General features: G+C 38.8%; 1 protein-coding gene across 3 annotated transcripts in view; it reads right to left on the bottom strand.

Annotated features, from left to right (window-relative positions):
• The window catches only part of COL25A1 (collagen type XXV alpha 1 chain), a gene marked incomplete at its 3' end in the record, with an annotated part of 463,727 nt that extends 437,489 nt beyond the window's left edge, over nucleotides 1-26,238 (bottom strand). For all 3 annotated transcript variants that reach the window (XM_082837697.1, XM_082837696.1, XM_082837698.1), the window contains exons 1-2: nucleotides 25,777-26,238; nucleotides 24,632-24,701 (exon numbers count right to left, since the gene is read on the bottom strand). In XM_082837697.1, the coding sequence (XP_082693823.1) occupies nucleotides 24,632-24,701; nucleotides 25,777-26,073 (367 nt within the window). In that variant the 5' untranslated portion in view covers nucleotides 26,074-26,238. The remainder of the gene's footprint in view (nucleotides 1-24,631; nucleotides 24,702-25,776) is intronic.
• Nucleotides 26,239-26,873: the final 635 nt, after the last annotated feature.

Genomic DNA, 26,873 nt, shown 5'->3' with positions numbered 1-26,873 from the left:
AGTTGATAATCAAAACTCAATCCAAAAATCTGCTTTTCTGATTCTCTAATTAAAAATACCCTAATTTTCTGTGTACAGATTACTTTCATCTCAAATTTCCAATTCTGGGTATAGCAAAAAGAGATGAAAAGAAAAATACATAATTTAATAAGATTCTAATAAATTAAGCAGCTATTCTTTTTAGCTTTAGACTGATTTACAGAGGGAGAAATCTTTTCCATAGATTAGTTGACAGCTGTGGAAAGTAAAGTATTATCTTCCATATAGTGAATACATATAAAGATCTTTCATCTAATATTTGTCAATATTGTTGAATATATGGGAAATACGCCAAGCCCTAAGGGAAAGAGGCAATCACATAAAAATGCTAAAAAATATCTTGCCAATTAATTCTGTTAAAACAAAGAGTTTAAGAATTCAGAGAAACTACCTCTTTCTTTGTAAAGTTAAGTACTTAAGATTCTTGAAAATATAAACGGAAAAATCATATTCTATACATAACTGGAAAATAATTACTAAACTCAGCAAGTAAAACTGGTATAATGGATATTTAAGTAGCCTGGTGCAATACATATGGTTATGATACTTACAAATTGTCTAGAAACATTATACTGTGTATCATATAATATACAGATGATTAACTTTATGAAAATTTTCAGCATGGGTTAGCACAGTAAAAACCATTGATTATATTTTATCATAAATAAATGAGACCCAGAGTTATTGATTGTTGAACTTTCCTTTGATTGTGTTTAAAATACAAAATTCGTTTTTACACAGAAGGTACATGTATATACAATGGCCCTCTTTATGGAGCCAGTGTTTTACTAAGTCCCTTTTTGTCACTCTACAAAAGAGCAGGCTTAGCCTACCAACAAAACAGCTGAAAAGAACAGTAGCAAAGAGTAAATGTCCCCCTTCTGGGTCTATAAAAACTGTCCCTTCCCATCATGAAGAAGGTGGGCATGTAACATGGCTGGGAGGCAAGTACTGGAGTTATTGTGCATTGTGTATGATCGCAAGTGGAGAAGACCATCTGTCCTTTTGCCCTGAAAAAGGACCCCCTGTGAGCCTCTTCTCATGGACCATTATAGTTTCCGTCAACCCTAACACTCCATAGGCTTTGAACCGATGTCTGTCTGCCACAAAAGTTCATCGCAAGCCACTTTTCCCCAGAGGTTTCATAGGGTTTAGTATGAGGTGACCAACCATGGCCTAACAAAAAGATTAGTGTGTCTGGGCACAAAGCAAGATAGAGATATGAGTGACGCTCTTTGTAACATCTTGCCACACAGAACAGAGAACAGTGGATGTAGTCAACTATAGAATATGCAGAGGCGCCTGAGGGAGAAGAAAAGAGGACTGGAGAGGGAATCTGTCTTCACTTAGAAACAAGTGATCTTTAAGGCCAACAGGCATCTTCCCAAAGAGTTTTAATAATTCTGTCTCTTTGTATAAGAAATATTAATAGAAATGACTATTTTATCCAACCTCAGGCAAAACTAAGAATATAGTGCAAAGTTAGGTTTCTCTCTGTAAAGTTTTCTTTAGGAGGCAATCACTTGGTAGAGCTGTAGAATTATAACAGGCCCTAGGGGTTCTCTACCCACCACCCTGAGGACAAAGCAGTAGAAGCCTTTCTTCAAAATCTTTGACAGGAAGTCATGTGAGTGTTTTCTTCCGCTCATCCTCCCTCCACTGGGCAAACACGACAGATCGTTCAATGTTAAACTTAAAGAAAATCTCTTCTATAGTCTTCCCTGGCTCACTCCACATATACTGCTCTCATAGAATTGATAATATTTAATAATGTTTATTACATGTCTCTTCTTACTAGATGATAAGCTCTCAAGGATAAAGATTGTGTCATATTATTGTGTACACCTTAAGACAGTGCTTGACACATAGAAGGCAATTAATAACTATCTGTACTGTAATTCTTGAAATCTGATGGACAGCCCAGCACATGAGAAGGAAGACATTTTTTTTTAGATTTTTTTTTTAATTGTAGTTGATTTACAATGTTGTGTTACAAAGGAAGCCATTTTTAAACAACCGTGCTGTTGGGGGGTGGGGGGTGCATAGCAAGATTTATTCCCTGTTAACTTCCACCTGGATCCAAGTTCTGCCCTAAGCAGGCATAGTCCACCACACATCTGATGACAGCCACCCTGCTTTCCTTAACATCACTACCACCATCTCTAGCTCTTGTCTCTTTAAAGCTAAACATTCCCATTTTCTGCTGTTGTTATTCCTACAAGATAAATTTTAGATGTTTTTAAAAAAAAAAAAAATTTAGCTGTTTTTCATCCTCATTGCTTTCCTCTAGAACTGCTCTAATGTGACAGTATTTCCCTTAAAACTAAACAAAACGCTACGTGCGTGGTTCAAACTGCATATCACCCAGTAGAACTACTACCTACTTGCTCCAGGCACAATACTGTTATTGATACAACATTATGTGTCCCCCTTTGCCTTCTCCTTGGTGTCCTTCCATCCGTGCTTCTGAAAGGGATGACTGAAAACTTCAGTGGAATTAGGACCTGTTTTCTCAATGACAATATATTTAACCAAACAGACAGGAAACCCCTGTGTAAAGTCCATCATCATCCATACATTTGTACTAATTTAGAACTTTTCTTAAAAGCCCAAGATTATAAGCAGTTGCTTCAAGTAATTAGCCTGATTGAAATACAAGAGGCAGGAGTGGCGCAAGAGAGGAAGGAGGGACAATCTTACTAATTTCTTCAGTTTCGAAACAAAAATTTTTAAAAATTTCTCTTCTCAAAGTAACTAGCAACTAACTTGGATTTTTTCCTATAAGTAAATATCAGAACAATGTCCCAAGAAAATCTGTTTTCCTACACTTCAAACAACAAATAAGAGTCTACTGAAAATATTAACACAGTTCACAGAGAAATTTCACTCAATAGTAAATACCTTGGGAATCTTTCATAGAACTTAGATTATTTCCATGTGTCTGACACTACTTCTACAGACCAATATTAGAGTTTTCTGGCCAATTAACGTATCTTATTATCATTATGTGACACCATGACTTGCATGTGAATATTTTCTCAACTCAATATGCACTATTATTTTAATGAACTTGAGATGAACCAGCACATCAGTTCAGGCCACCTCTCTGCAGCACAGTAACAGAACTTGATCTATATAATTTCAAACCCAGTATAATCTACTGGTTAGACAGCATGCAACTATAGAGCTTTATAAATGTACAATGATTATATCCTCTGTCTAGCATTCATATTTCACATATGCTGAAACGGTATACTGAAATAAGAAATCATTTGGCAGCTCCAGCAAACAAAAAGGCTGGACAGCTTAAACTATTAAGTTTTTTTTTAATTTAGTCCTATAATTCCTTGGGAAATGTTTTTTATGTTTTTCCTATGAAAGTTACTTTGTAGAGCTGAACGACCACTTACTAATACTTACAGTATTCTGAAGAATTAAACATACAACCATATATATAAGAAATGTAGTTCTTATGAAAATTTACAATATGCTCCACTGAGTACTTAGGTCTGGCTAATTGTGAGAAATTGCCTTCTGCTAATGATGTAGTTAAAATAAGAATATTTTCCCCACGGAATACCTTTCAGTTTCAATTCTGTTCACAAAGAATTCGGTGACTTGGACAAGAGGTTCACCTCCCTTGAAGAACTCTCTCGACAAATGATTTTTTTAAGAAAGTAAACTAATCCTCCAATTTGTTACAACTGGTTTAATATTCAAGTTCAAATTCTGCTTTAATTGTAGTTATAAGACTTTCATAGTCAAGGACCAAGGAATGCAACTGATCTAGTGTTTAGCCACTAAGAAGGTACCTTTATGGTTTTTTAAAAAATATACCTCTCTCATAATTAGAAGCAAACTACCAGTTCTTGAAAAGTAAAACAGTGTATAAAAGCAAATAATCTAATATAAAAGACATTTTATAAAACATGTTTTCTGCAGAACAGACCACTTCTGAAAATCCTACAATTAAGGGTACAAACATGAATAATCAGCTCCAATAAAGAAATCCCAATCTATGATTCTAAGAGTACTGAAAGATGGGGCAAGGTCTAGCAGCTAGCAAAGGATCTACATCATCTTATGGGGAAGCTAGGGTTCCTAGAGCTCTTCCAAAAAACTGATCTGCACCCCCAGTTTCAGAGCAAGCATATTCTCACAGAAGCCTTCAGAGCAGAGCCAATGCAAAAACACTTCACTATTTGGTGATGATCCTTTTAACAGCTTGAATAATCACACTGAGATTCAAGTATTTGCCTCGGTCTTAAACTGGTGTCTTTCACACAAGTGAATGCTAACTCTCTGGGTCTGCTTTAGGACCAAAGAAAACATAAAAATATTAAGTACTTCAACAGGCCTGAACAAAGAAGATGAAAATATGAGCAAATTTTAAGCATTCCCTTCTCTTCACCAAAGTGCATTACTATCTGTTTAAAAGATGTTTTAAGATGAGAAACAACCCAAATGTTTATCCATTGACAGTATTGTTTCCATTACACATCCATTCAATTGAATCCTATTTAACCATTAAAGCAACAAAGGATGAGACAGTATCACCTATAAAATATTCTTGCCAAAAATGCTTAACCTGAATTTTATCAATTTTATAGGAAACACACCCTTTTGGCTCTCAAAGCAGCACCACGGTGGTCGGCAAGAACAAGAGCCTTATGCAAGGCAGCAAAAAGGGAGCCAAGAAGAAAGTGGTTGATCTATTTTCTAAAAAAGATTGGTAGGATGTAAAACCACTAGCTATGAGAACTATAGGAAAAACACTAGTCACAAGAACTCAAGAAACCAATGTTGACCTGATGACCTCAAGGGTCATGTTTTCGAAATGAGCCTTGCTGATCTGCAGAAAGATAAAGTTGCATTTAGAAAATTCGAGATAATGACCAAGGATGTTCAGGTAAAAAAACTGCATGACTAACTTCCGTGGCATGGATCTTACTTATGAAAAATGTACTCTAGGGTCAAAAAAAAAAAAACAGTAGACCATGATTGAAGCTCATGTTGATGTCAAGGCTAGTGATGGTTATTTACCTCATCTGTTCTGTGTCGGCTTTACTAAAAGTCTCAACAGAGTCAGATGGCCTCTTTGCTAAGCACCAGCAGACTTACTGAAAAAAACCTAAAAAGTTTCAAGACGTTGCTTAATGTTTCTTTTGTGGTTAAGAATGCACTCAAGCAACTACAGAGTATGAGTTTGCTATGAATTGACTTTATGTCATGATCTGAAAATTGCAGTCTTGAACAAATCCCTGACATCAGCTTACTATATTTTTTTAAATTCTTCTCTTTTCCAAAAACATTAGAGAACGTAGATTCCAAATAAATACGGTATTTTTAAAAGTTAGAGGGACGGGGGCTTCCCTGGTGGCGCAGTGGTTGAGAGTCCGCCTGCCGATGCAGAGGACACGGGTTTGTGCCCCGGGCAGGGAGGATCCCACATGCCGCGGAGCGGCTGGACCCGTGAGCCATGGGCGTTGAGCCTGCACGTCCGGAGCCTGCACGTCCGGAGCCTGTGCTCCACAACGGGAGAGGCCACAGCAGTTTAAAAAAAAAGAAGTTAGAGGAACGGAAAGAACAGTTATTTTGACATTTTAGCTTCCTTTTTAATCAAACAGAAGAGATTCTAACTTTGCAAGGAAGGACTAGCACTCCACACCTTAAGCTGCCTTTATTTATTTCTTGTTTTTGCGGTACGCGGGCCTCTCACTGCCGCGGCCTCTCCCGTTGCGGGGCACAGGCTCCGGACGCGCAGGCTCAGCGGCCATGGCTCACGGGCCCAGCCACTCTGCAGCATGTGGGATCTTCCTGGACCGGGGCACGAACCCGTGTGCCCTGCATCGGCAGGCGGACTCTCAACCACTGCGCCACCAAGGAAGCCCTTAAGCTGCCTTTAGAATGCTTAATTGGCCAGATGGTCCGTTCTGGAAGGTACATGGATATGAGCTGGCTGTGACCTAAAGGGACAACTTAATGGTGGTTAACAACTAATAATCTACTCAAAGCATATTTTTACATGCAGGAAGCTCAATCGCATTCAAGAATAGGAAAAGCCACTTCCAAGTTCTTCATGGTTATGTAACAGTTATTAATCTGTTTTTTCCCCAAAATACTGGTTTAAAAGATTTTGTCCAGCTATTTAATAAGGAGCAACACTGAAGTAAAGAAAACAACAGTGGGTGTTTTCCTTTTTAAGACTATATAAGCCCATTTGCTAGTCACTCTACTAAACTTTCTTCCTTGAAAACACTTCCCTTCCTTGAAAACCCCTAGAACAGGGACTGTTCTTTCTAAGTTATAGTCAAATGCACTGTCAATATAATCATGAATTCTTGCTGAGTTTACAGAACAGAAAACCAACTTAATGGGGAAACTGATGAGTCACGCCGTTACATTCTGTTTTTGCTTCAAGTACGTTTGAGAAACTAGTTCACCTCTCCATGAAATCGTGTTTTTATATGAATAATAAAGTTCATATTAAGCAATTCTTCAGCTACTCCAAAAGTACAGTAGAATGTTGATAGATTACTGACTGCATTTTAAATCCATCTTTCCATTGAATAAGAGCAAAAGAAACCAAAGTTTCTGCAAAGCCTTCAGGACAAAACTTCAAGAACAGTCAAGTGCTTCAGAAATGATTATAATAATCAGAATACTCTTTTGTACTTAGAACACTAGAATATTTTTCCCTCTATAGCACGAAAACTAAACCAGAGCTAAATGGTGAAAAAATGAACAGACTTTGGAAGGAATTGTGAGAATATTTCACTTAACTATAGAATCAAGAACAGTTTAAAATATTTTTAAATACCATTTGCTAATTCTTTATACTATGGTTGTATTACCCCCTGCCTTCAAAAGTTCCCTACCATGCCAGGGAGGATGCCAAGAGATCAGCTCTTCTATTCACTTTCTAATGTGCAATTTGTATGCATTATGGGCTGTAGAAATGTTTACAATATTTGAATCACCAATTCCACTTATAGGTAATTACCAGTGATCCACACAAAGACTTATATATCAGATTATTCACTGTGAAGTTATTTATAAAAGCATTAAAATAATTAAAAGGCACAAAAAGAGAGCAATTGTTAATGGGGAAAGGGAAGGAGCAAGGGGCAACATAGGGGTAGGGGAGTAAGCGGTACAAATTATTAGGTATAAAATAAGCTACAAGGATATATTAGACAACACGGGGAATATAGCCAATATTTTATAACAACTATAAATGGACTATAACCTTTAAAAATCACTATTAGAAATCACTATTTTGTATACCTGTAACCTACGTAATATTGTACAGCAACTATACTTCAATAAAAAAATTTTTTTAAGCTATGTGAATGCTTTTAGGTAGGTCTTATACTCCAATTTGATGATAGGATACCCTAGTTTAATGAAAACATTTATCAACCCACAAAACAATTTGCTCTTAGACATATTTTTTATCTAAACAGAAAAAAAATGTTCCATGACCATAAACAGTTAAAACACGATATATTATATTCCCCATTTTGGAGATTCACAATACACAAATCCTACAGTACATAAATCTGCTTATATTTGTTTAACCCCGTGCATCTCTAATTTGTCTTGAAACTTCCTTCCTCAAAACGTTTGTTAACAAGAAAAGGAAATGGTGTTCTGAGGAACACAGCTGGACACATTGCAATAAACAAAAGACAACTGAGTGCATGGATCACAGGTAGAAAGACAATTCCAAAGGTACTCATAAATAGATTAATGGCAACCAAAGGGAAAGACTACTAGAAAGCCACTTGGTTCTGTCCTGAGCTCTCTTAAGCTCAGGCATTTCATCACAGAATCTGAAGAAAACAATGTTGGTCGGTTCATCAAATTTCCAAATCATATGAAGCCAAGATGAGTTGGAAATGTATTGAAAGAATCATGATCCTAACAAATTCTGACAAGGCTGAATATGGATTCTATAAAAATAGATGAGAATTTAGTGAATAAATATAATATAAAGGCTTGATTTGCCTCCCCCTCCCCCCCAAAAAACCAAAACTATAAAATTAAGAGTGAGAAAGACAGGATGTAACAGCAGCATAAATGAAAAATAATTAGGGGTTTTCACCAATGCTAAACTCAGTGACAGTTAATAGAATTATGGAACCAGCAAAAAAATTACTGTAATATTAGGCTGCATTAATGAGCAGTAATAGTATCCAGAACTAGGGAAGTTTTCTTCTCTCTCCCTCCGGTATATATGCCCGCCAGGCCATCTGGAGCTTTATTCAAATCAATGTGCACACTTTAAGAAAGAAGTAGACAACCCAAAATGCCTGAATGAGTCAAGGGCATTTATTCCAAAAATAAAAACCTCAATAAGAAATACAATAGGTGATTTCAAATATTTGAAGAGTTGTCATAGGACAGAGGTATTTGATTTATTTTTTATGATGCAGGGTGGGGATGGTGTACAGAATCAAATGAATGCCCACAAGAAGATGAATTTTAACCTAACAAACAGAAGAAACTGTTTAATAAACCAGTCTAAAGATTGAATGGTCTATTCAAGAGACAATCAGAAGTTAATGACCATTTAACCAGAATGTCACGGAGGGAATTCAAGTACCAGGTGCAAATGTAAGTCTGGATAACCCTTAAAGACCCTCCCAGCATTGAGATTCTAAAATACTGTCAGAGACAGCATTACCACTTGGAGATATTACCAAGAACCACGCAGTACACTCTATATGGAATCAAGGACACCAGTGCCAACAGGTACCAGAAGCTGACTCAGGAGATCCAGTTGTCATTTTGCAGGATTTTGCAAACCCATCGTTAAACAGTCATTGTTAAAAGTTAAATTATATAAACTTACAATGAAGTAAATTATATTAAAAACAAAGCTAATAAGCACCCAAACTTATCACTTTCTAATGCCACTTTGTTAACTTGCAAGTGAGGGAATTCAATTCTGACTCTGGTAGGATAGTCACACCTTGGAAATCTACAAATGCTACAAATCGGGGCTTTTTTTTTTGAGAGCAGTTGTTAAATATTTATCATCAGCACATCACATCAGTAGTACCTTTCATCAACAACTATTTATTAAGCTCCCACACATACAGCTTTAGGCTGTGTGAAACAGAAGTACAAATCAAAGCAATCTTCCTCAGGAAACAGGAAAACCAGAACTAGGAAGCAATATCTGAACTTACAAAAGTGATCTGCCTTTTTATTGAATACACTGTGGTACATTTATACAACAGATTACTCTACAGCCTTTAGAAAGAATGATGTAAATCAATTTGTGTTGGGAAGATACACAACAAACTAATAACAGTAGACTCCTCTAGCGAGGAGTGTACCATTTTTAATACAAATGTTTGCTTTTTTGTCATATGCATGTATTATTTTAATAATAATAACAACAATGCTGTAATCAAACACAAAGAAAGAGGTCGACCCTGGGCAATACTTTGACCACCAGGTAAAAAGAGAGAAGCAGCCACAGGGAGAAAAGAGAAGTGGCCTTGACAAAAGCAGTAGAAGCAGAGATAAAATTCTTAAGCTCAGAGGACACTGCACTGGACGCCTCCTGCTGAGGGGATGATAATACGTCCTGACTGTTCTGACCACCTCCCATCTCCTATTCTTCTAGGGCAGCGGTCCCCAACCTTTTTGGCACCAGGGACCAGTTTCATGGAAAACAATTTTTCCATGGATCGGGGGGCGGGGGGCTGGGGGAATGGTTTTGGAATGGTTCAAGTGCATTACATTTATTGTGCACTTTATTTCTATTATTATTACATTGTAATATATAATAAAATAATTATACAACTCACCATACTGCAGAATCAGTGGGACCCCCGAGCTTGTTTTCACTTGCCAGTTACTGACAGGGTTTTGATATGAGTCTGCCAGCAACTGATTTATTATGGTCTCTGTGCAGTCAAACCTCTCTGCTGATGATAATCTATACTTGCAGCCGCTCCCCAGCACTAGCATCACCACCTCAGCTCCACCTCAGATCATCAGGCATTAGATTCTCACAAGGATTATGCAACCTAGATCCCTCCTATTCGCAATTCACAGTAGGGTTCCTGCTCCTATGAGGATCTAATGCGGGCTGCTTATCTGACAGGAGGTGGAGCTCAGCTGGTAATGCGAGTGATGGGGAGCGGCGATGGGGAACGGCTGTAAACACAGGTGAAGCTTCACTCACTCACCGGCTGCTCCCCTGCTGCTGTGCGGCCCAGTTCCTAACAGGCCACGGACGGGTACCAGTCCATGGCCCAGGGGTTGGGGATCCCTGTTCTAGAGGAGCCAGCTGCAGAGTTGATATTGCTGCCTTCCTTACTCACTGGGTATCCTGAAATCGCTAGCAGTGATTTCGACCCCTGGGAGACATCTGGTAATGTTGAGACACTGTTTCATTATGGAAATTGAGTGCAACTGGTATCGAGTCAGGAGAGGCCAGGGATGCTGCTAAACATTCTACAATGCACAGGACCACCCCCCACAACAAAGAATTATCCAGTCCAAGATGTCAGCGGTAACAAAGCTGAGAAGCCCTGCACCACTGTTACTTAAGGCCACCTGCATGGACCTCTGTTCTTGAAAAGCCAAGAGAGGCTAGCCAAGACCCAGAGATGCTCTCCTCACTAGAAAACATGGCCATAGAATCTGAACTGACATTTAAGAAACCCTGCAAGTCTCCTTAAAGATAACTGCCACGGAAAGTACACTGGAGAGGGGTTAAAAATGTTACACTTGACCTAACAACTCACAGAGATCATTTATATTCAGAAACTAGATATTAAGTTATATATATAAATATATATTAATAATAATATATAATAAATGTATATTAAATTATAATATATAATTTATATTCAGAAAAACCATCTAATTGGTATGTCACCATCATTTCTGCAAAGCATCACAGTACTCATTAGAGAACTTTTCCATTTTCTAGAAAAAAGTCTTTTAGAAATTCAAATATCAACTCCTCTAACAACATGTTGCTATTTTTGAAGTTATGAAAAGTAAATGAAGTGGAATTATGAGTTCAAATACCAATTGTCATTATAGTTTTAAATCCATTAAAATTGGATACAGTTGGCTACAGGCTATACTTTTGTAGCTTTTACTTCTCTTGTAGTCCAGTCTACATATCTGACACCATTGTTCCTTCATAAGAGCTTAGCAGCCTACTTATTTCTTTAAATAGTAAAGCATATGGCACTGGGTCTCATTCATAGTTAATCGCCATAAATATTTTATTATTTGAATTAAAAATTGTTTAAAGACTACTATACACATGACCCCTTCACCTTTGCCAGAGTTGATTGGAGTGAGGTCATACCAGAGGTCAGTTACTACCCACAATATAGAAATTTGACATACTAATATCCAAAATATTTAACATTTATAATCAACTCTCTCCTCCATCTAGTAATATGGGACTACCAGAACATAAGCTGCTTCTGACGAAGTTAAATATTTCCCTACCAAAAAAACCACCATTCACCGTGTACTTTCAATGTATCGGCCCTCACCCAGCCCCTATCCTAACATACTTTCTTCCTAGAATGTATACACAGTGCCGTTATCTAGCTTCAGCCATTCTTCTGCCAAAATTCCAGTGGGTTCAGCCAAAAGGCGGCAGTAACTGAAACAGGTAGAAACAAAGAAGAGCAACCATACACCTGGGCAGCTGAGGGCCGAGCTGTTTGGGATGCTGGTAAGTGAACAGTGTGGGCAGGTAGTGGCAGAAGGGGAGGGAGGTCAAACAAGGCAGGGACAACAGGAGAGGTGACTGGCCAAGAACAGGAAATGAATCTTAGAGTATGGACTAAAGACAAGCTGTCTGAAGTAGCAACGCATGAATGAATACGAAGGGAATTGGATGGAGTGTCCAACGGAAAGCCAAACTAGTAGGTAACTGAAGTCAAAGCCAGGATGCCCAAAATAGCAGCACAGAATCCCAGAGGCAACCACATGCTCACACCAGGCAAATACGGCCTATGTAAATGTAATTGCCTGGGCAGAGTGTACCAAAACGCAAGAGCAAGGTCAGCAATTCCTTCTTTTACATGAGTGAAACTACTCACGGATACCCAAATACAGGAAGCTGAGTCTTCCAAAGTGGTCTCTACCTTAAACAAATTTTCAGTGTTACCATTTTAAAGACTACTTACATACATCATGCCAGTAATATAGGCATAGCGATCAGCACTCCCCCCGCCATGGGTCTAGTGCATAAAGCCTAACTGAAAGGAACTGTCCTTTAAATAATTTTAGCAACAATAAGAAAATTGAGTACCACAAGATAAGAACACGGATAAAGACAAAAAATAAATAACCATTACTACACTAAAGAGAAAAAAAAAATTCTTACCTAAAGAATTTTTTCCTGTAAAGCTGCTTTAGTGTAATGTAGGGGGGAAATATGCACTCCAGCAGAAAACTATGCCTTGTCTAGAGCACACCCTTCCTACTTATGTCATTCTGATTCTTTGGGAGCTATTTTAAAACTCTATAAGTTGTAGATAACTAATAACAAAGCCAAATAAATCTTGTCTATAGACATGCAAATTCTTTCTGGCTGAGTGCAATTGACTTGCCTCCCTCACTGTGGCAAAGTCCAGTTTTGCCTCCATTTAGACATCAATTTCAATATTCTACAACTATAAATGTGTCTATCTTTAAATTCTCCTTTGAACTGGTTATCACATCTCACCATCTACTTCTTTAATGATTTAAGTGAAGTCATTAACACGTTCATTTTCTATCTGTAGGAGAGTCATGGTTTTACCTTTTTTGAAAATTTTTTAACAGTAGTTTTGGAGAAACAATTAGTTACTTTTTGAAATTTGGGAGAAATATTGATATTTACCATTGATGTTTTCTCAGTTATACTGCTGGATTTAATCACAAGTATAGCTATTGCCCAGGAAAAGCCTAGAGGTTTGGGGACCTAAGGGTGACAAAGTCCCTGAATGGTCAAATTAGAGGTGGACCGTAGGCCAGGCAGAGTGTCATCCATTGAATGGAGACAAAAATAAGAGTTTATATTCATGCTAGAGAAGGGGAGGAAGAGAGGGTGGAAAGGAGAGAGGCCTGACTAGAATGGGAGTTCTCATTCAAGAGTATAGAAGACCCTCTATTTTTGTAGTCTCATAGGTAGTACATGGCTACATCCCAAAGACAACCTTGTCCACTCTGTTTGCCAACAACAGCTCACTTTAGGACAATGCTTGTTCATCTCTGTCTCTGGGTGTGTTTGTTGTGTTCATTCTTGGTTTTCAGAAGTTCAACGAACATTATTAATCTCATCACATCCCATAACTATAAAGCCATGTGAATGTTCAAAATGCTAGTGATATATGACTACAGTTAAACAAAAATGGAGACTAAAAAATTGAAAATGAGGAGAAAAATGATGTATGATATACATATCTAGGGGATAAATGTGACCGATTACAAAATTCCTCTATCTGGGATTTCTTCTTGAGGATTGGGGCTGGAAGCAAGGGTTTTCTACTCAAACAGATGAAGGCTTAAAAGAATAAAATACATTCTGAATCTAATGTGTCATGGGGTCACACACAGAAAACAGAAAGTATACCTCAGACCTCTCAATTCAAGGATACTTTTGGCCATAAAAATAAGTTAACTTTCTTTTTAACATTCCAAAAATGGTAACATAAAGTTTACCACCAACACATAGCATTCCTCATACAGAACTTGATTGCAGAACCAAAGTAATATTCAGGAGAGTATCAGAAGTAGCTGAAATCTAAAGCATTAAGTAACTATGCATGGAAGGAAACTATATAGAAGAACATAAAGGCCCTGGTTTCTTTACGGATGTAGTTTCTCAATGCTAGAGCTTTTCTTTTATTAAAAACTTCCAGATGCGTAACATGTAAAGTAGTACTAAGCCACGCTGTCAGGCTTGCTGCTTAAACTCCTGGGAAGTTGTCAGTATAACCGTAGGGTTTTGACAGTAAATTTAGGGAATACAGTTTGTTTGGTTAGACCTCTTTTTTGCAGCTCACAGTAGCTTTGGCTGGTATACTTGGTCTTTCTAGCCGTTAGTACTTGGTCAGTCTACCTTTACTGCTTTACTAATAATTGTCTTCTCTCAAAAGGCAAAGTAACTTAAAAAAGAAGTGTCATTTTTCTCTTCCAGAATTCCTGGAAGTCCATAGTTTAACGCTGTGGGACTTCCCTGGTGGCACAGTGGTTAAGAATCCGCCTGCCAATGCAGGGGACACAGGTTCGAACCCTGGTCCAGGAAGATCCCACGTAACGCGAAGCAACTAAGTCCGTGCGCCAAAACTACTGAGCCTGGGCTCTAGATCCCGCAAGCCACAACTACGGAAGCCTGTGAGCCACAACTACTGAAGCTCACGCCTAGAGCCCGTGCTCCACAACGAGGGAAGCCACCGCAATGAGAAGCCTGTGCACTGCAACGAAGAGTAGCCCCTGCTCACCGCAACTAGAGAACGCCTGCAAGCAGCAACGTAGACCCAACGCAGCCAAAAATTAATTAATTAATTTAAAAAAAAAAGACTGTGTATTAAGGAGAAAATAAACTGCTCACCAAAACTTAATAACTTGTACAGTTGTCATTCTACTATCTGCCCAATAAGACAATCAAGCTGTTGCACTTGACCAAACTACTGTCCACAGCTAGCTACTCATACAGTAAACAGCATTGCTGATGACACTGGACGTTCACCTCAATGGGAGGAAGAGTTTTGTCTCTCAAACTTCTTTTTGCAGTACTTGTTACAGAACGGTTGTGCCCAGATCTACACTTTCTTTCTGGAATATACTACATATATCCCTTCAGTATTGGCTAAAATGTTGTTAATTCCTGAAGATTTTTCCTATTATTATTTAAACGCAGATGCACAGTGCATATATTCACATTGTACTGTCAATTTAAATTTTAATACGTAAACATCATCAGTTTAACACAAATAAGAATCAAATCAATAAGTCTCAAAGATCTTAGAAGTATCTTTAATAACAACTTTCTCACACTATAAATTTTCTATAAATAATATAATTTGGGAATAGTTACTTTATGTACACTACTTTGCAAACCAAGTATTCACTATTAGTTGAAAAAAATCAATTGCTTTAAATAAATATATAGAAGAGGCAATAGATTGCTGTAACTTGGTGAGAAAGCCCCATATTAATATCCAAAATTAAAGAATAAGCAAAAATACAAAGGAAGAAATGTGAAAAAAAACACACCAAAAAAACTGTCATAAAAAACAAGAACAGGGCTTCCCTGGTGGCGCAGTGGTTGAGAGTCCGCCTGCCGATGCAGGGGACACGGGTTCGTGCCCCGGTCCAGGAAGATCCCACATGCCGCAGAGCGGCTGGGCCCGTGAGCCATGGCTGCTGAGGCTGCGCGTCCGGAGCCTGTGCTCTGCGACGGGAGAGGCCACAACAGTGAGAGGCCCGCATACCCCAAAAAAAAAAAAAAAAAACAAGAACAATGTAATGACTTGAAAGCTTAAAAGAATAAGTGACTTGAAGACAAGGGGTGAGGTGAGATGCTGATTTCCTGATGCACAGTCCCACACTCAATTACACAATGCACTTTTCTAGCTTTCCAGCACTACCTCTATTATTACATCTCCTTTGCTATACTACTAAAACCCATTAAAGAACGGCATTATATTAACAGTCATTTCTGGATTCTATTCATTTTAATAAGTAATCTTGCTTCCATCATTCCTTGTAATGTTTGTAGTTACAGAATTTGGAGATGAGTTATGTGTTGACAAACATATGGTATCCCTAGACAGAGGAGCTGGGATCACAGTGGAGATTGGACTTCCAGTAATTTTCTAACAGTATCCAATGGATTCCTAAGGTTCTTTGGAGATCCTCAGGGGCCATCAGGCAGGGAGTGGGGTGGGCAACGGAAAGAAAAACCATATAGGGTTTTGGCCTCTGTCCCCTCTGACCTCCAAGGTCAATCATTGTGTGTGTAGCTGACATTGTATCCAATTTCATATACTGGATTTCCTCCTAAGATATTTTCTAAAGGTTCAGCCTCCTTGAGAAATGCTAGAAAACACCTGAACCACTTGAACTCTAAGGTTTGTATTATTTTTAATATGTTTTGGCTCACAAAGACCTCAGGGAAAATGTTAAAAGGCATGGGGATAAGGATATTAGTGTATGTAAAGAGATAAGCCACAATAAAAGTTCTCAACCAAATCAAGTTGACAGATCTTCATTATAATCATTACGAATTTTTATAGCTAACTTTCTGTAGAGAACTCTACAATAAGCCCTAGAGGTACACAGATACAAACCAGAACCCCAGCCATGGAGCTCATAAATGAGATTGGTAGAAATGGAATCACAACCCACTCCCTCAGGAAGTGGAAGGCAATTACCCTGTGAGACCACTTAGCAGTTAGCATCAGGGTCTGCCCACAGGGACACCTGGTCCTTGACACACTTAACTCACTTGACCCCCAACCAGGTTAATAACCATCCTCAGAAAGGCAGCTATTTAAGGTGCCTGTGTTCATTCGAACTTCGTCTGCTCTGACCTTGAGCCCTATTTTTTTAGTAGAAAAACGACTTTTAGTATTCCAAAGTTCACTGGCAAAGCCCTAGAATTTGACAGCAATTCTAGCATGACTTTAAAGTCAAATGGTTGATTTTTATGCATGGTTCATGGAAATATTTTATCTTATGATCATATCATGTACATTTTTAAAATGCCAGTAGGATTTTGGATCCCCTGGGACAGAAACTGGAGTTTCACAATTCCTAGAAGCGTAATACAAACAACTTACCTTTAATAACTGTCAGAATTGACCTAAGATACAGGAATATTGGGAAAGAACTGTGCCAATTTTCCAGGCATATTTAATTCTAGCATCTCAAGGATCAAAAGTAATACTACCATTCTGGCCCTGTAATAGACTGGACGGAGAGACTCCTATGAGATTTCTCCCTGCAATTAGCTGCTAGAGCAAAAGAGGGTGCTGGGGACAGAGCTATAATGGAGAATTGCTCCGACTCTCTAACAATTGTCCAGATTTACATTATAACAGGAACTCTAAAGTACCAAGCTTGATAAATGTGATGGTAAAGAGATATGATTCCAAGAGATTACAAGATAAGGGTGGCTTTTTCCTCCCCCTTTTCACTCTCCGTTACATGTGAACTCTTTGATAAAAAAAAAAAGGAAAGTAGGTTTTACCTTTGACACGACCAGGCCTACTTCTAGTTAGACATATTCTGACTCTTGATATTACCAAAATGCACAAGCTAGCGCTGCCTACGATTCATCCAATTTACTCAGCCACTTAGCCTAAACATGAAAACTGTATTTAAATATGTGCTGACTACATGTAAAATATAAGAATAAAAACTCTGTGTACATAATTCAGAAGCCTAGAGCTCCTAAAATCTAAATTATGAATATACAAATAAACAGACAGTTTTTGGCATTCCTGGCAAATCAGACGAAGTGATCAGACTAAGGGACACAGTAGGAGAAAAATAAAGAACGCATCCCAACTATCACATCATGTGGTGACTGAAGTTGAAATGGAGACTCCAGATGAAGTGACGTCAAAATCACCATAGTGATTCCAAATGATTCTTGATTCTGAGAAATTACAAAATATAAGCACAAAATCTCCAACTGGTAAATTCAATTACATTTAGTTCATTTATTCCAGCTATTGGAATACAAGTCTCAAGTTCATATATGTGAATTTATCTACTAAACAACTGAACGTTTTGACTAATACAAATGTGAAATTTACTAGGTTATTCTAAATATCTTAAAGCTGATAGGACAGTCTAGTCTTCAAATATAGATGGAAGAAATGACTTGCTCCCTCCATTAAACTTTTCCATAGCAAACAGAAGTCTGCTAGGAATTTAAGTGAGAAGGAGCTGACAGAACAGAGGAAGTCCCACTATTCAGCTCAGTTCTCCCTCCTTGTGGTCACGAAAGGAAGGTGCCTGCCATCTGGTGGCATTTCTTCAAGGAATCCTATCATTTAAAGGGCATAGAATACTCCGGTGAAGGAATATATGATACCAATGAAAAGTGCTCAATTTTAATTTGTAAGTGGTTTCCACTTACTTCTGCTTCCCACTCTTCTGCATCTCTTCCTTTTTAAAAGTTGACCATAAAACATTTTTTAATTGCAACGTTGCTAAACACATCCCAAATGAAACTAACTACGCATGTCTAAGAATTCAGTATGCAGGTGTGCCACTGTCATTTTTAACACAAATTCTAAAAAAATAAGTGTTAAATATCATGGTGCATTAAACCACTGTGTGGAACTTCACCCATATTGGCCAACAGGGAGGGTGGGGATGCTTCTGTGTTTAGCAGTCACATACTGGGCTATTGCCTGCAGCCCAGACTGACACATACATTGTTTTCCCATTCTCAGCTTCCAACAAACCACCAAGTAGCATCTATAATGTGGAAGGATGGAATAAAAACACTTTTTCATAATAGGTTTTGGATGGTTTCCACTCAGGATAACATAGATTGATGTCATTTTGATGAGTGTCTAGTGAGGTTCCCCCCGCAGCAGACAATGCCTCCCTGAACTGTAAAACGGTCCAGATTCTGACACGTTTCCCCACCAGCTCTCCATTCACCTAATCTTGTCGATGAGAGGATGCCCTCCTCCTTCATTCCTAGACCTAATCTTGACATTCAAATACTGTTTTTTAAAACGCCACGTAGTTGACTTTACATAGTTACAAACCAATCAGAAGCACTACAGGTTATTAAGATCCTGAGACGTTATTTGTACCTACACATTCTTCAACTGAGCTAGAAAGAACTAACACTTATGCAGAATGCATATCCTTCTCTTAAATAATTCCCGGCTCATGGAAAAACGGAATTACTAAAGTAAGAAAGAGAAAAGAATATTTGAAGGATTTGCTTCTTAATGACTTTTAGACAAGAGAAACAGAGGAGAAGCTACTAAGAAACAAGAACACCGCTTCAAGAGGCAATTTGACCTCGGTCCTTCAGGTGACCGAGGCATTTTGCCAGCTGTCACTACTGACCAACTAAAAATGTTACACCCAAACTGCTGTACCCATTAGGACTGAAACCATTTAACATGAAGACTTTAAGGCACTCAGATGTCACATTGTATTGTTTGGCCTTAGGAGAGGAGGGGAATGCCTGTTATTTATGGCATTTTAACATTTATGGCATTTTAATTTGTTTTCTTTCTACAAATCCGTTTCTGACTATTCTTTACCTTACATAATTGAAAATCTATACATTATTATGTCCTTACTTGATGCACTCTTTCCATTCATCTTGTAGCCGGTTAAGAAAAATGTACAGCATGAGTGAAAAACCATGCTAGTAGGAAATTCAGTTTTATATGATAAAGTAGATTTACGTTAGCAAGGTAATTTAAAGGACTTCTCATATGATGGGAAAGGGTGCACAACCTTAAAGCTACAGTTAACCTTTATTTCCTCCCCAAATTGAGACGATGCCACAAAAGCAGTCACCAGAGGCTGTATCACTCATATTTGTGAATCGGAGGTACTTCTACTTGCCTACATTTAATCTTACTTTGTATCCAACCATTTTCATAGACTTGGAGGACATGGAAGAACCTCGGAAATTATGGAATATATCTTTTTTATTTCTAGCTAAACTCTCTGAGTAGATGACTAGACGTGTTACATTATTTCATCATTATCTGTGAACATAGAGGAGCCAGGTCCAGTGGAACTGTTCAGTACCACCAGGCAGGAAGTTTCAACTCTTATTCAGCCCAAATCTCACTGCTTTCAGGAGAAATGTAGACAAACAGATCACCATGCTATCTACCACAACCTTTTATATATTAAAGCCACTTTCTGTTTCAGTTGGCTATCAGCGTAAACCAGCTATCAGTGCACCTTCATCTGGCCATAAATTCTTGGAAAGCCAAAAGCCAGGTGAGGCTATGCAAACCAGCTTTTTTTCCATTGCTAGAGCTCTTATGTGTAATCAGAAGCCAGATTTTATCATATTATGATTTTCTCCTACTGTGAATTTCTCTTTCCCACCCCACTCCCAAAGAAAAGAAAAAAAAATCCATCGTATTAACAGTATGGAAGAAACTTTGGTCATGTGCTCCAAAGCACACTGTACTTTTTCTTGGTTGTACTTGTCATGCCTGTAAATTCATGTCATTTTTAAATGCCTGTCATCCTCATTGAAATGTAAGCGCCATGAGGGCAGATACCAAGTCTGCCTGCCTTGTTCATCAGCATTTTTCCTGTATCTATATATTTAGCACACACAGTCTCTTCATACCTGGAGAATTGACAAATGCCCTTCAAAATCACTCTAGTCCAACACTCCTATTTGGAAGATATGAAAACAGAGTCTGTAAGTCATTCTTGGAAGTGATTTCCCCAAGATTGTACAACATGTTAATGGCAAAGCCAGGGTTAGAACGCTGGATTCTTTTTTTTTTTTTTGCTATATTTTTATCAAAATTTTATTTGGTATGAGAGAAAATCAATATACCTCATTCAAAAATAAGATTTAAGAATAGCCTAAATATACTCTTTAGGACTCCCCCAAATTTCTCTCATTTGTCAGACATAATATCTTCAGAATTTTTTGTTGAACTAATTTACAGATCTATATTCCATGACCCCAATGACACTAAAGCAACCCCTTGATCAGGAAACGTTCTTTATCTGAATATAGCAGGGTCTATCATTAAAGCAGTCCTACTGGCAGATCCTGATTGCTCCTCCAGAAATGTTGTCATGGAAGAAAGCCCACTATTGGTCATCCAGACTAGAACACTGGATTCTTTATTGCCCACTCACGTTCTCTGTCCATTATGTCCCAGAGGTTCTTTCATCTAACACCCTGGGCAGGCAACACAACTAATGAGTAAGGTACAGAAACCTTTGTGATCGAAACATCTTTTGGTTGGCTGCCTGGTTCCCAGTGTTCTTTAACAGTTGGAACTTAAAACCTTCCCATAAATATGCCTGATTTGTACATACTTTATGTAGGACTCTAAGAACAGAACCCCGAATGGAATTGTACAGCCACAGGAAAGAGCCGATTTATTCTCTCCTATGAAGGTCAAGTTTTACAGAGGCCAAGCCACAGATGACAGCTGAATTTCCATGGTTCAGCTACTGTTAAATCAAATATGCTGCTAAACAGAACTCTAATTTGTACGGTTTTTAAATTTTTATTTCAAGGTTTCTTTAAAGCAAATGTTCAAGAAATAGAGATTCTCCTGAGCACATGAAAAAAGTAAATGTGAATTTTGGAGAATGATGAAGTGATCTAAAATTGGACTGTGGTGATGGTTGCCCAGCTCCATAATTTTTTTTTAATCTTTAAGTCATACACTTAAATATTATAAAATATATTTCAATAAAGCTGTTAAAAAATAAGTGTGAAAATGAGTCAGATAAAGTGCTTCTTTTTGTAAACATGTGATACGAAGACTGTAAGTACATTCTTTATCCCCATACTCTTTTAAGCCCAGGTTCTACCTACTTCAATCATGGCTTACCTCAAGGTCAAAAGTTTTTCCTATAATTTTGGTAAAAATAATTTAGTAGACTAATACAATATCTTCACTGATATAGCACCAAGAGATACTGACTCATTTGATTATCTGAATAATGAATGATCTACAGATATATTTGTTTAATGAAGCATATGGTGTTCTAGTCCAAAAGCTGCCATTAACTAGCCATGAGGCTTTGAGCAAGTTATACATCTTCAGGCCTCAGTTTTCCCACCTATATCATGTGTCCCCATGGACACATTAGAATCAAGTAACACACAATATATTAAAAAGAATAGTAACTGCTATCATCTAATGAATGGCCAATAATACACCAGACTTCAGGTAAATTATCAACCTATGAGGAAGGTAGCAAGATTCCAATCCAGAACTGTCCAGCTCCAAAACCTATACTCATTCTCAATTCCTCATTAGACTTTGGGTTTTGATTCTGTCAGATGTGGGCATGAATCCTGACCTTGCCTTTACTATGTTAAGTTAGTCACTTTCTCTGAGTTCAGCTTCTCCATCTGCAAAATGAGATTACTAATACTTAACTCTCGGGGTTGTTGTGAAGATTAAATGAGAGAATGCTTGAAAAACCATTCAATGAAAAACCATTCGGTCACAGTCTTTCTCATGCCTCTCCCACAAAAGTTCCTTCTTGTGCTAAAAAAAAAAAAAAGCTTTCAATTCTATAATTTCTTGTAGCCTGCCTGGATAAACTTCACTGGGACTGAATTCTATCAAAAGTGAACATAAACAACACAGCATTAGTCCTTTGCTATCAGTCCTTGGCTCTGTGACGGAGACTGTCAACAAGAGTGTTAACTTCAAGGGGTGGGCATCTGTCCACAGGAACTGAGCTGAGGTCACAGACTTGTCTCACTCTGCCCTATGAACAGATGTCTGGGTAACAACTCTTAGTCACTGTAAACGAAGGTAAAAGCCAAACCAGGTGGGAAGTACTGTATCTACTTTCTAATCCTCTTGGCCAGCCCATTCATTCCCTAAAACAATACCTCACTGACCATAATTCAAAATAGCTGGTTTTCCCCAGGATACTATTTTCAACATAATGCCTTTATTTTGATGATGTCTAATTATTCCACAAGCAGAAGAGAGTGTTTCTGTAACGACGATTCGTCAGCAAGAAACCTGTTTAATTCTGTGTGTTGGAATATGCACCTTCAAAAGTTTACCTCTCAAGTAACCTGGTGAAAACTGGTGTAATGTGGAGCTCTAGTGGTGGCAAGAAAGTAAAGCAGCCATTAAGGAGAGCCAACAAAAACGCCAAGGAAATCACCATTTATTATTTATTTATTTGTTACCATGGTGAAATCACCATTTATTGTTAAATTAATGTTAAGAAGAAAAATGGTTCAAAATGATCTTCCAAGATAATATAAGGTGAACTCTAAATGTAATGGCTTTTTTCCAGATTACAGATTAGACCTCAACCACCAGCTTACATCAAACATCATGAAGCAGTTAAAATACCCAAAAAAACCCTCAGTGCTGTGGTTGTCACTTTTCTACTTTTTACCAAGTTCACTAAGAATCCAATTAATTAAATACCAGTTATTTTTCACACAGCTAGCAAGAGTACTGTATACAGAAAACACTGGATTCTGAGTGGTACAATCAGTGAAGCCCTGTACCAACTGTCTTGGGAATTTAAATAATCCCTACAGGCCGGTGAGGTTGTTATGAGTTAATTCCTGCACTAGAAAAGTGCCTTCTTTGAATTTCTGACTTCTGAGGTCTTTCCCAACTTAAAACAACTAAGAATGAAACCTACAATGTAAAACATTAACTCTTTGTTTTCCTGTTACCTAATGTATATGTCTTCTCAATTGAAAGGGCTTCAGTTTTAAAAAATACAGCTCCATTATGGTCAACAATATAGCAGAACATAAATAGTAAAAATTTTATGATGTTCAGTCAGGAGTTGACATTTGAAATTTCTAAACATTGTGCCTGGTTTAGCTGTGTCAAAACAAATTAGCATGAGGCAAAAAAACCTCAGAATGTGAAAAAAAATTCAGGAACTAGCCTTTCCATACAGTGTAAGTATCTAAGTATCATGTTCCTAAACATGAAAAACAATGTAAGAGACTCACTTTTCTATACATGATGATCAAAGAAACTAAAATGTTCATAAATACATTAACACCATTTATCTGAAACAAAAATCTCAAGACTCATGGAAGTTTTTCACGACTTCTATCAGTTGAATCCACTAGATATTTTCCAATGGATATATTCCAAGGGCTTCTAAATTTTAGGTCTACAGATGACTGACTACCAAGCCTCAGAGGTCTGTGAAGGAAGACTGAATGATTACCCAGGGGGTTCTATTCATCAATGTCTCTCTTCTTCATCCTTCTACTAATATGCTGTCATTAAATTAATACAGTTCCCTAAAGCCACACAGAAAAATGGTAAAAATATAAGAACCTTTTCTGAGAAGTCATTGAGAATGCAATAGTTTGTAATGAACAGCTCAAGATAAAGAACTAATTTCCTTTCAGTCCTCATTCCTATAGGATAGGCGAGAGAACCTTTCTGATAGAAAATAAAAGCAGGCAAGGTCTACTAACATAATCGTTTGTCAAACAGAAACCTGTATTAATGCGACATTAGCCACTAAGGAATTCAAATCTAACGTGTTCTGCCATCCTTTTCACCATAGATATTAAAATTGAATAAAACTAAAGAATAATTTTCCATCTTTGAATCTAAGAACTTTGTCTTTGGACATCATCTTGCCTGTATTTTCTTTGGTGATTATCTCTACCTTCTTTGCTTTCCCTTAACAGACCTTGGTATGCTGCTTAAAATAATACCTGGGGCTTTATTTGCCATCCTTTTACCCAGACATGTTGATTTTATTAAAGTAAGTTGAGTCTGCATTCTTTCTTTAGTATTATTACAGGTAGACTTGACAGACACAGCACCTTTGTTTTAAAATGCTCTGCTATGGAGGAAACTTTGTGAAATAAGTTCCATTTTACCTGCTGGGCAGTTGCACTCTGAAGGTGCTTCTCTTGCGATTCTTATTTTAGCCATATGTTCATAGGATTTCTGTAGGAAAAGAAGAGGTATTAACAATCATCAGTATTGTAGAAAAATGGATTCTTTAGGAACTCTGGCCATATGCCTGATTCACCAGCCTGCATAACTAACGTTTACATATGTACTTGGACTTTAGTCAAAAGGTAACAGTACCCAAGCCCTAAAAAAAGAAAATGACCATTCACATGGTATCAAGACTGTTGGATTTGTGTAACATCTTTCTCCATTCTTCAACTACCATCACCCTCTCTCTCAGCTCAGGCATATTCAGTCAGTGCAAAAAACCAGCATTAACATGTTGCAGTTCTAGGTAAGCTAGGGGTTTTAAAACAACCAGTATTTTACACATAAAGGTCAACTGCTTATCATGTTGTCCTGCCACTACGGCCAAACAGCCTCTCCGTTGGAAGAGCAAGTTCCAGAAAACACCCTAACTGTAGTTAAAACACCCCTGGTTTTGATAAACGTAACACAGATTCCTTTCAACTCTCAACTCCAATGGCTCTGCATTCACAAACACCCATGGCACTGCATCCTTTACCAAAAAATCAAGCTACTATTTTTTTTCTTTTTAAACATTTAATATGAAAACATTCAATGTGTGAAATAATTGATCTAAAATCATATCTAGAATTATTTCACTTTTAAGAGTGATCCCCTTTTGCATATTAATAACACCTATGGCCCTAACCTTCTTATACCTTAAAAAGGATATAACAGATGTTATCTCGGCAAGGAATATTCTTCACAACATTGGAAAAGATCCACATGCAACTCCAGAAACTAAAAAGAGCTGAAATGCCACGCTGCCCTTCTGGCCACCCTTCCCCCCTTTAGACCTCCATATATGTTTAGCATGCAAACATTAAGAAGAGTAAGGGAAGATGATAGAGACAGAGAGGGTGATATCAAAGTGTGTGCATATACAAATATATGCTACAGTGAGCAGAGATGGTGGCCTAGCATATATGTGTACACACAGCCATATCACGTCTGCATACAGTAAGGCAGAGGCTGGTCATGTACACAGAATCACGCCTGTGCAAGATGTTATCCACGTGCAAAACACCCCAGCCTTTCACACCTGAGCCAGAAGTCGCTCCACTTTCTCTTGCACCATTGCTTTGAGCTGATCCAGACAATCAGGCAGCAGACGGATGGAAGGGTCTCCTTTGGCGGATTCGAGGGCGGCGATCCTCGCCTGGAGGTCGTTGGTTTTCACCCCCAGGTACAGACAAGATATCACGGCCACTACTGACAGGAGGGCGGCCAGGGCGGCGCACGGGGACACGGTCCGGGCACAACGCTGCCCGGCTGGGCTGCGGTCCTCGGAGCCCGGCTCCCGCCCCCCTCCTTTCCCTGCTTGCTTCTTCACCAGCATCGTGGCGGGGTCGGCTGTCTCGGCGTCGCCTCCCACCCTCTACCACCTCCAATAATCGTAAAAGAAAGAAAAAGGACGTTTCCTCCAAAGTTCAGTCCCGGTGGCTGCACAACTAGTTGGCGGAGTCGGAGCCGGGGCGCGGCGATGGATCAGCGCCGAGACCCGCAGACGTGGACCATCCTCCGCTTTCTTCTCCCCTCCCAGCTGCGAGTGAAAAGCACCCTCAGTCCGGGGACTGGTGGCAATAAGCTAAAATCCGGAATGAAACCCACCCGGGTGTCCCTCCTGGCCCCTCAAAGGACGGGGTCCTCCTCTGAGGAGAGCGGCCGCGCGGGGTCCAAGAGACAGCGGCCAAGGCGCTGCGAGGGGCCGCCGCTCGCCCTCGCCGCAGAGCACCGGACCTGTTGCGCCTCTGTTAGTTTGCCTTATTTCTACCTATTCGGTGTCTTTCCTCACGCCGACCTGCTTCCCACCTGGATTCAGTTCCAGGTGAAAGGGCTGAGAGAGACCACGAGAGTGCAGTGCAAAAGGGGTGGCCAAGGGGGAGAGGAAAACGAAATTCCCAAGGAGAAAATGCGAGTCGCGAGGCCGAAGTCGCGGCTGCCCGAAGTATCTCCGCAGCCTCGCATTTGCGAGCCTTAAATACCCTTCGGGATGCTCGTGTGTGAGTGTGTGTGTGAGCGTGTAAGTGCGCGCGCGCTCCGACAGCGGCGTCCCTCCCCCGACCCCCTCCCGGCGCGGGGCCTCCAGCCCGCGGCTTCTACTGCAGTGCGCCCCCTTCCCAAGCCCGGGCAGAAGCC

This window comes from Leucopleurus acutus (genome assembly GCF_964270905.1).
Source record: "Leucopleurus acutus genome assembly, chromosome: 4".
Taxonomy (NCBI): domain Eukaryota; kingdom Metazoa; phylum Chordata; class Mammalia; order Artiodactyla; family Delphinidae; genus Leucopleurus; species Leucopleurus acutus.
The sequence above is the reverse complement of the archived record's forward strand: the minus strand, read 5'-3'. Positions and strand labels throughout refer to the sequence as shown.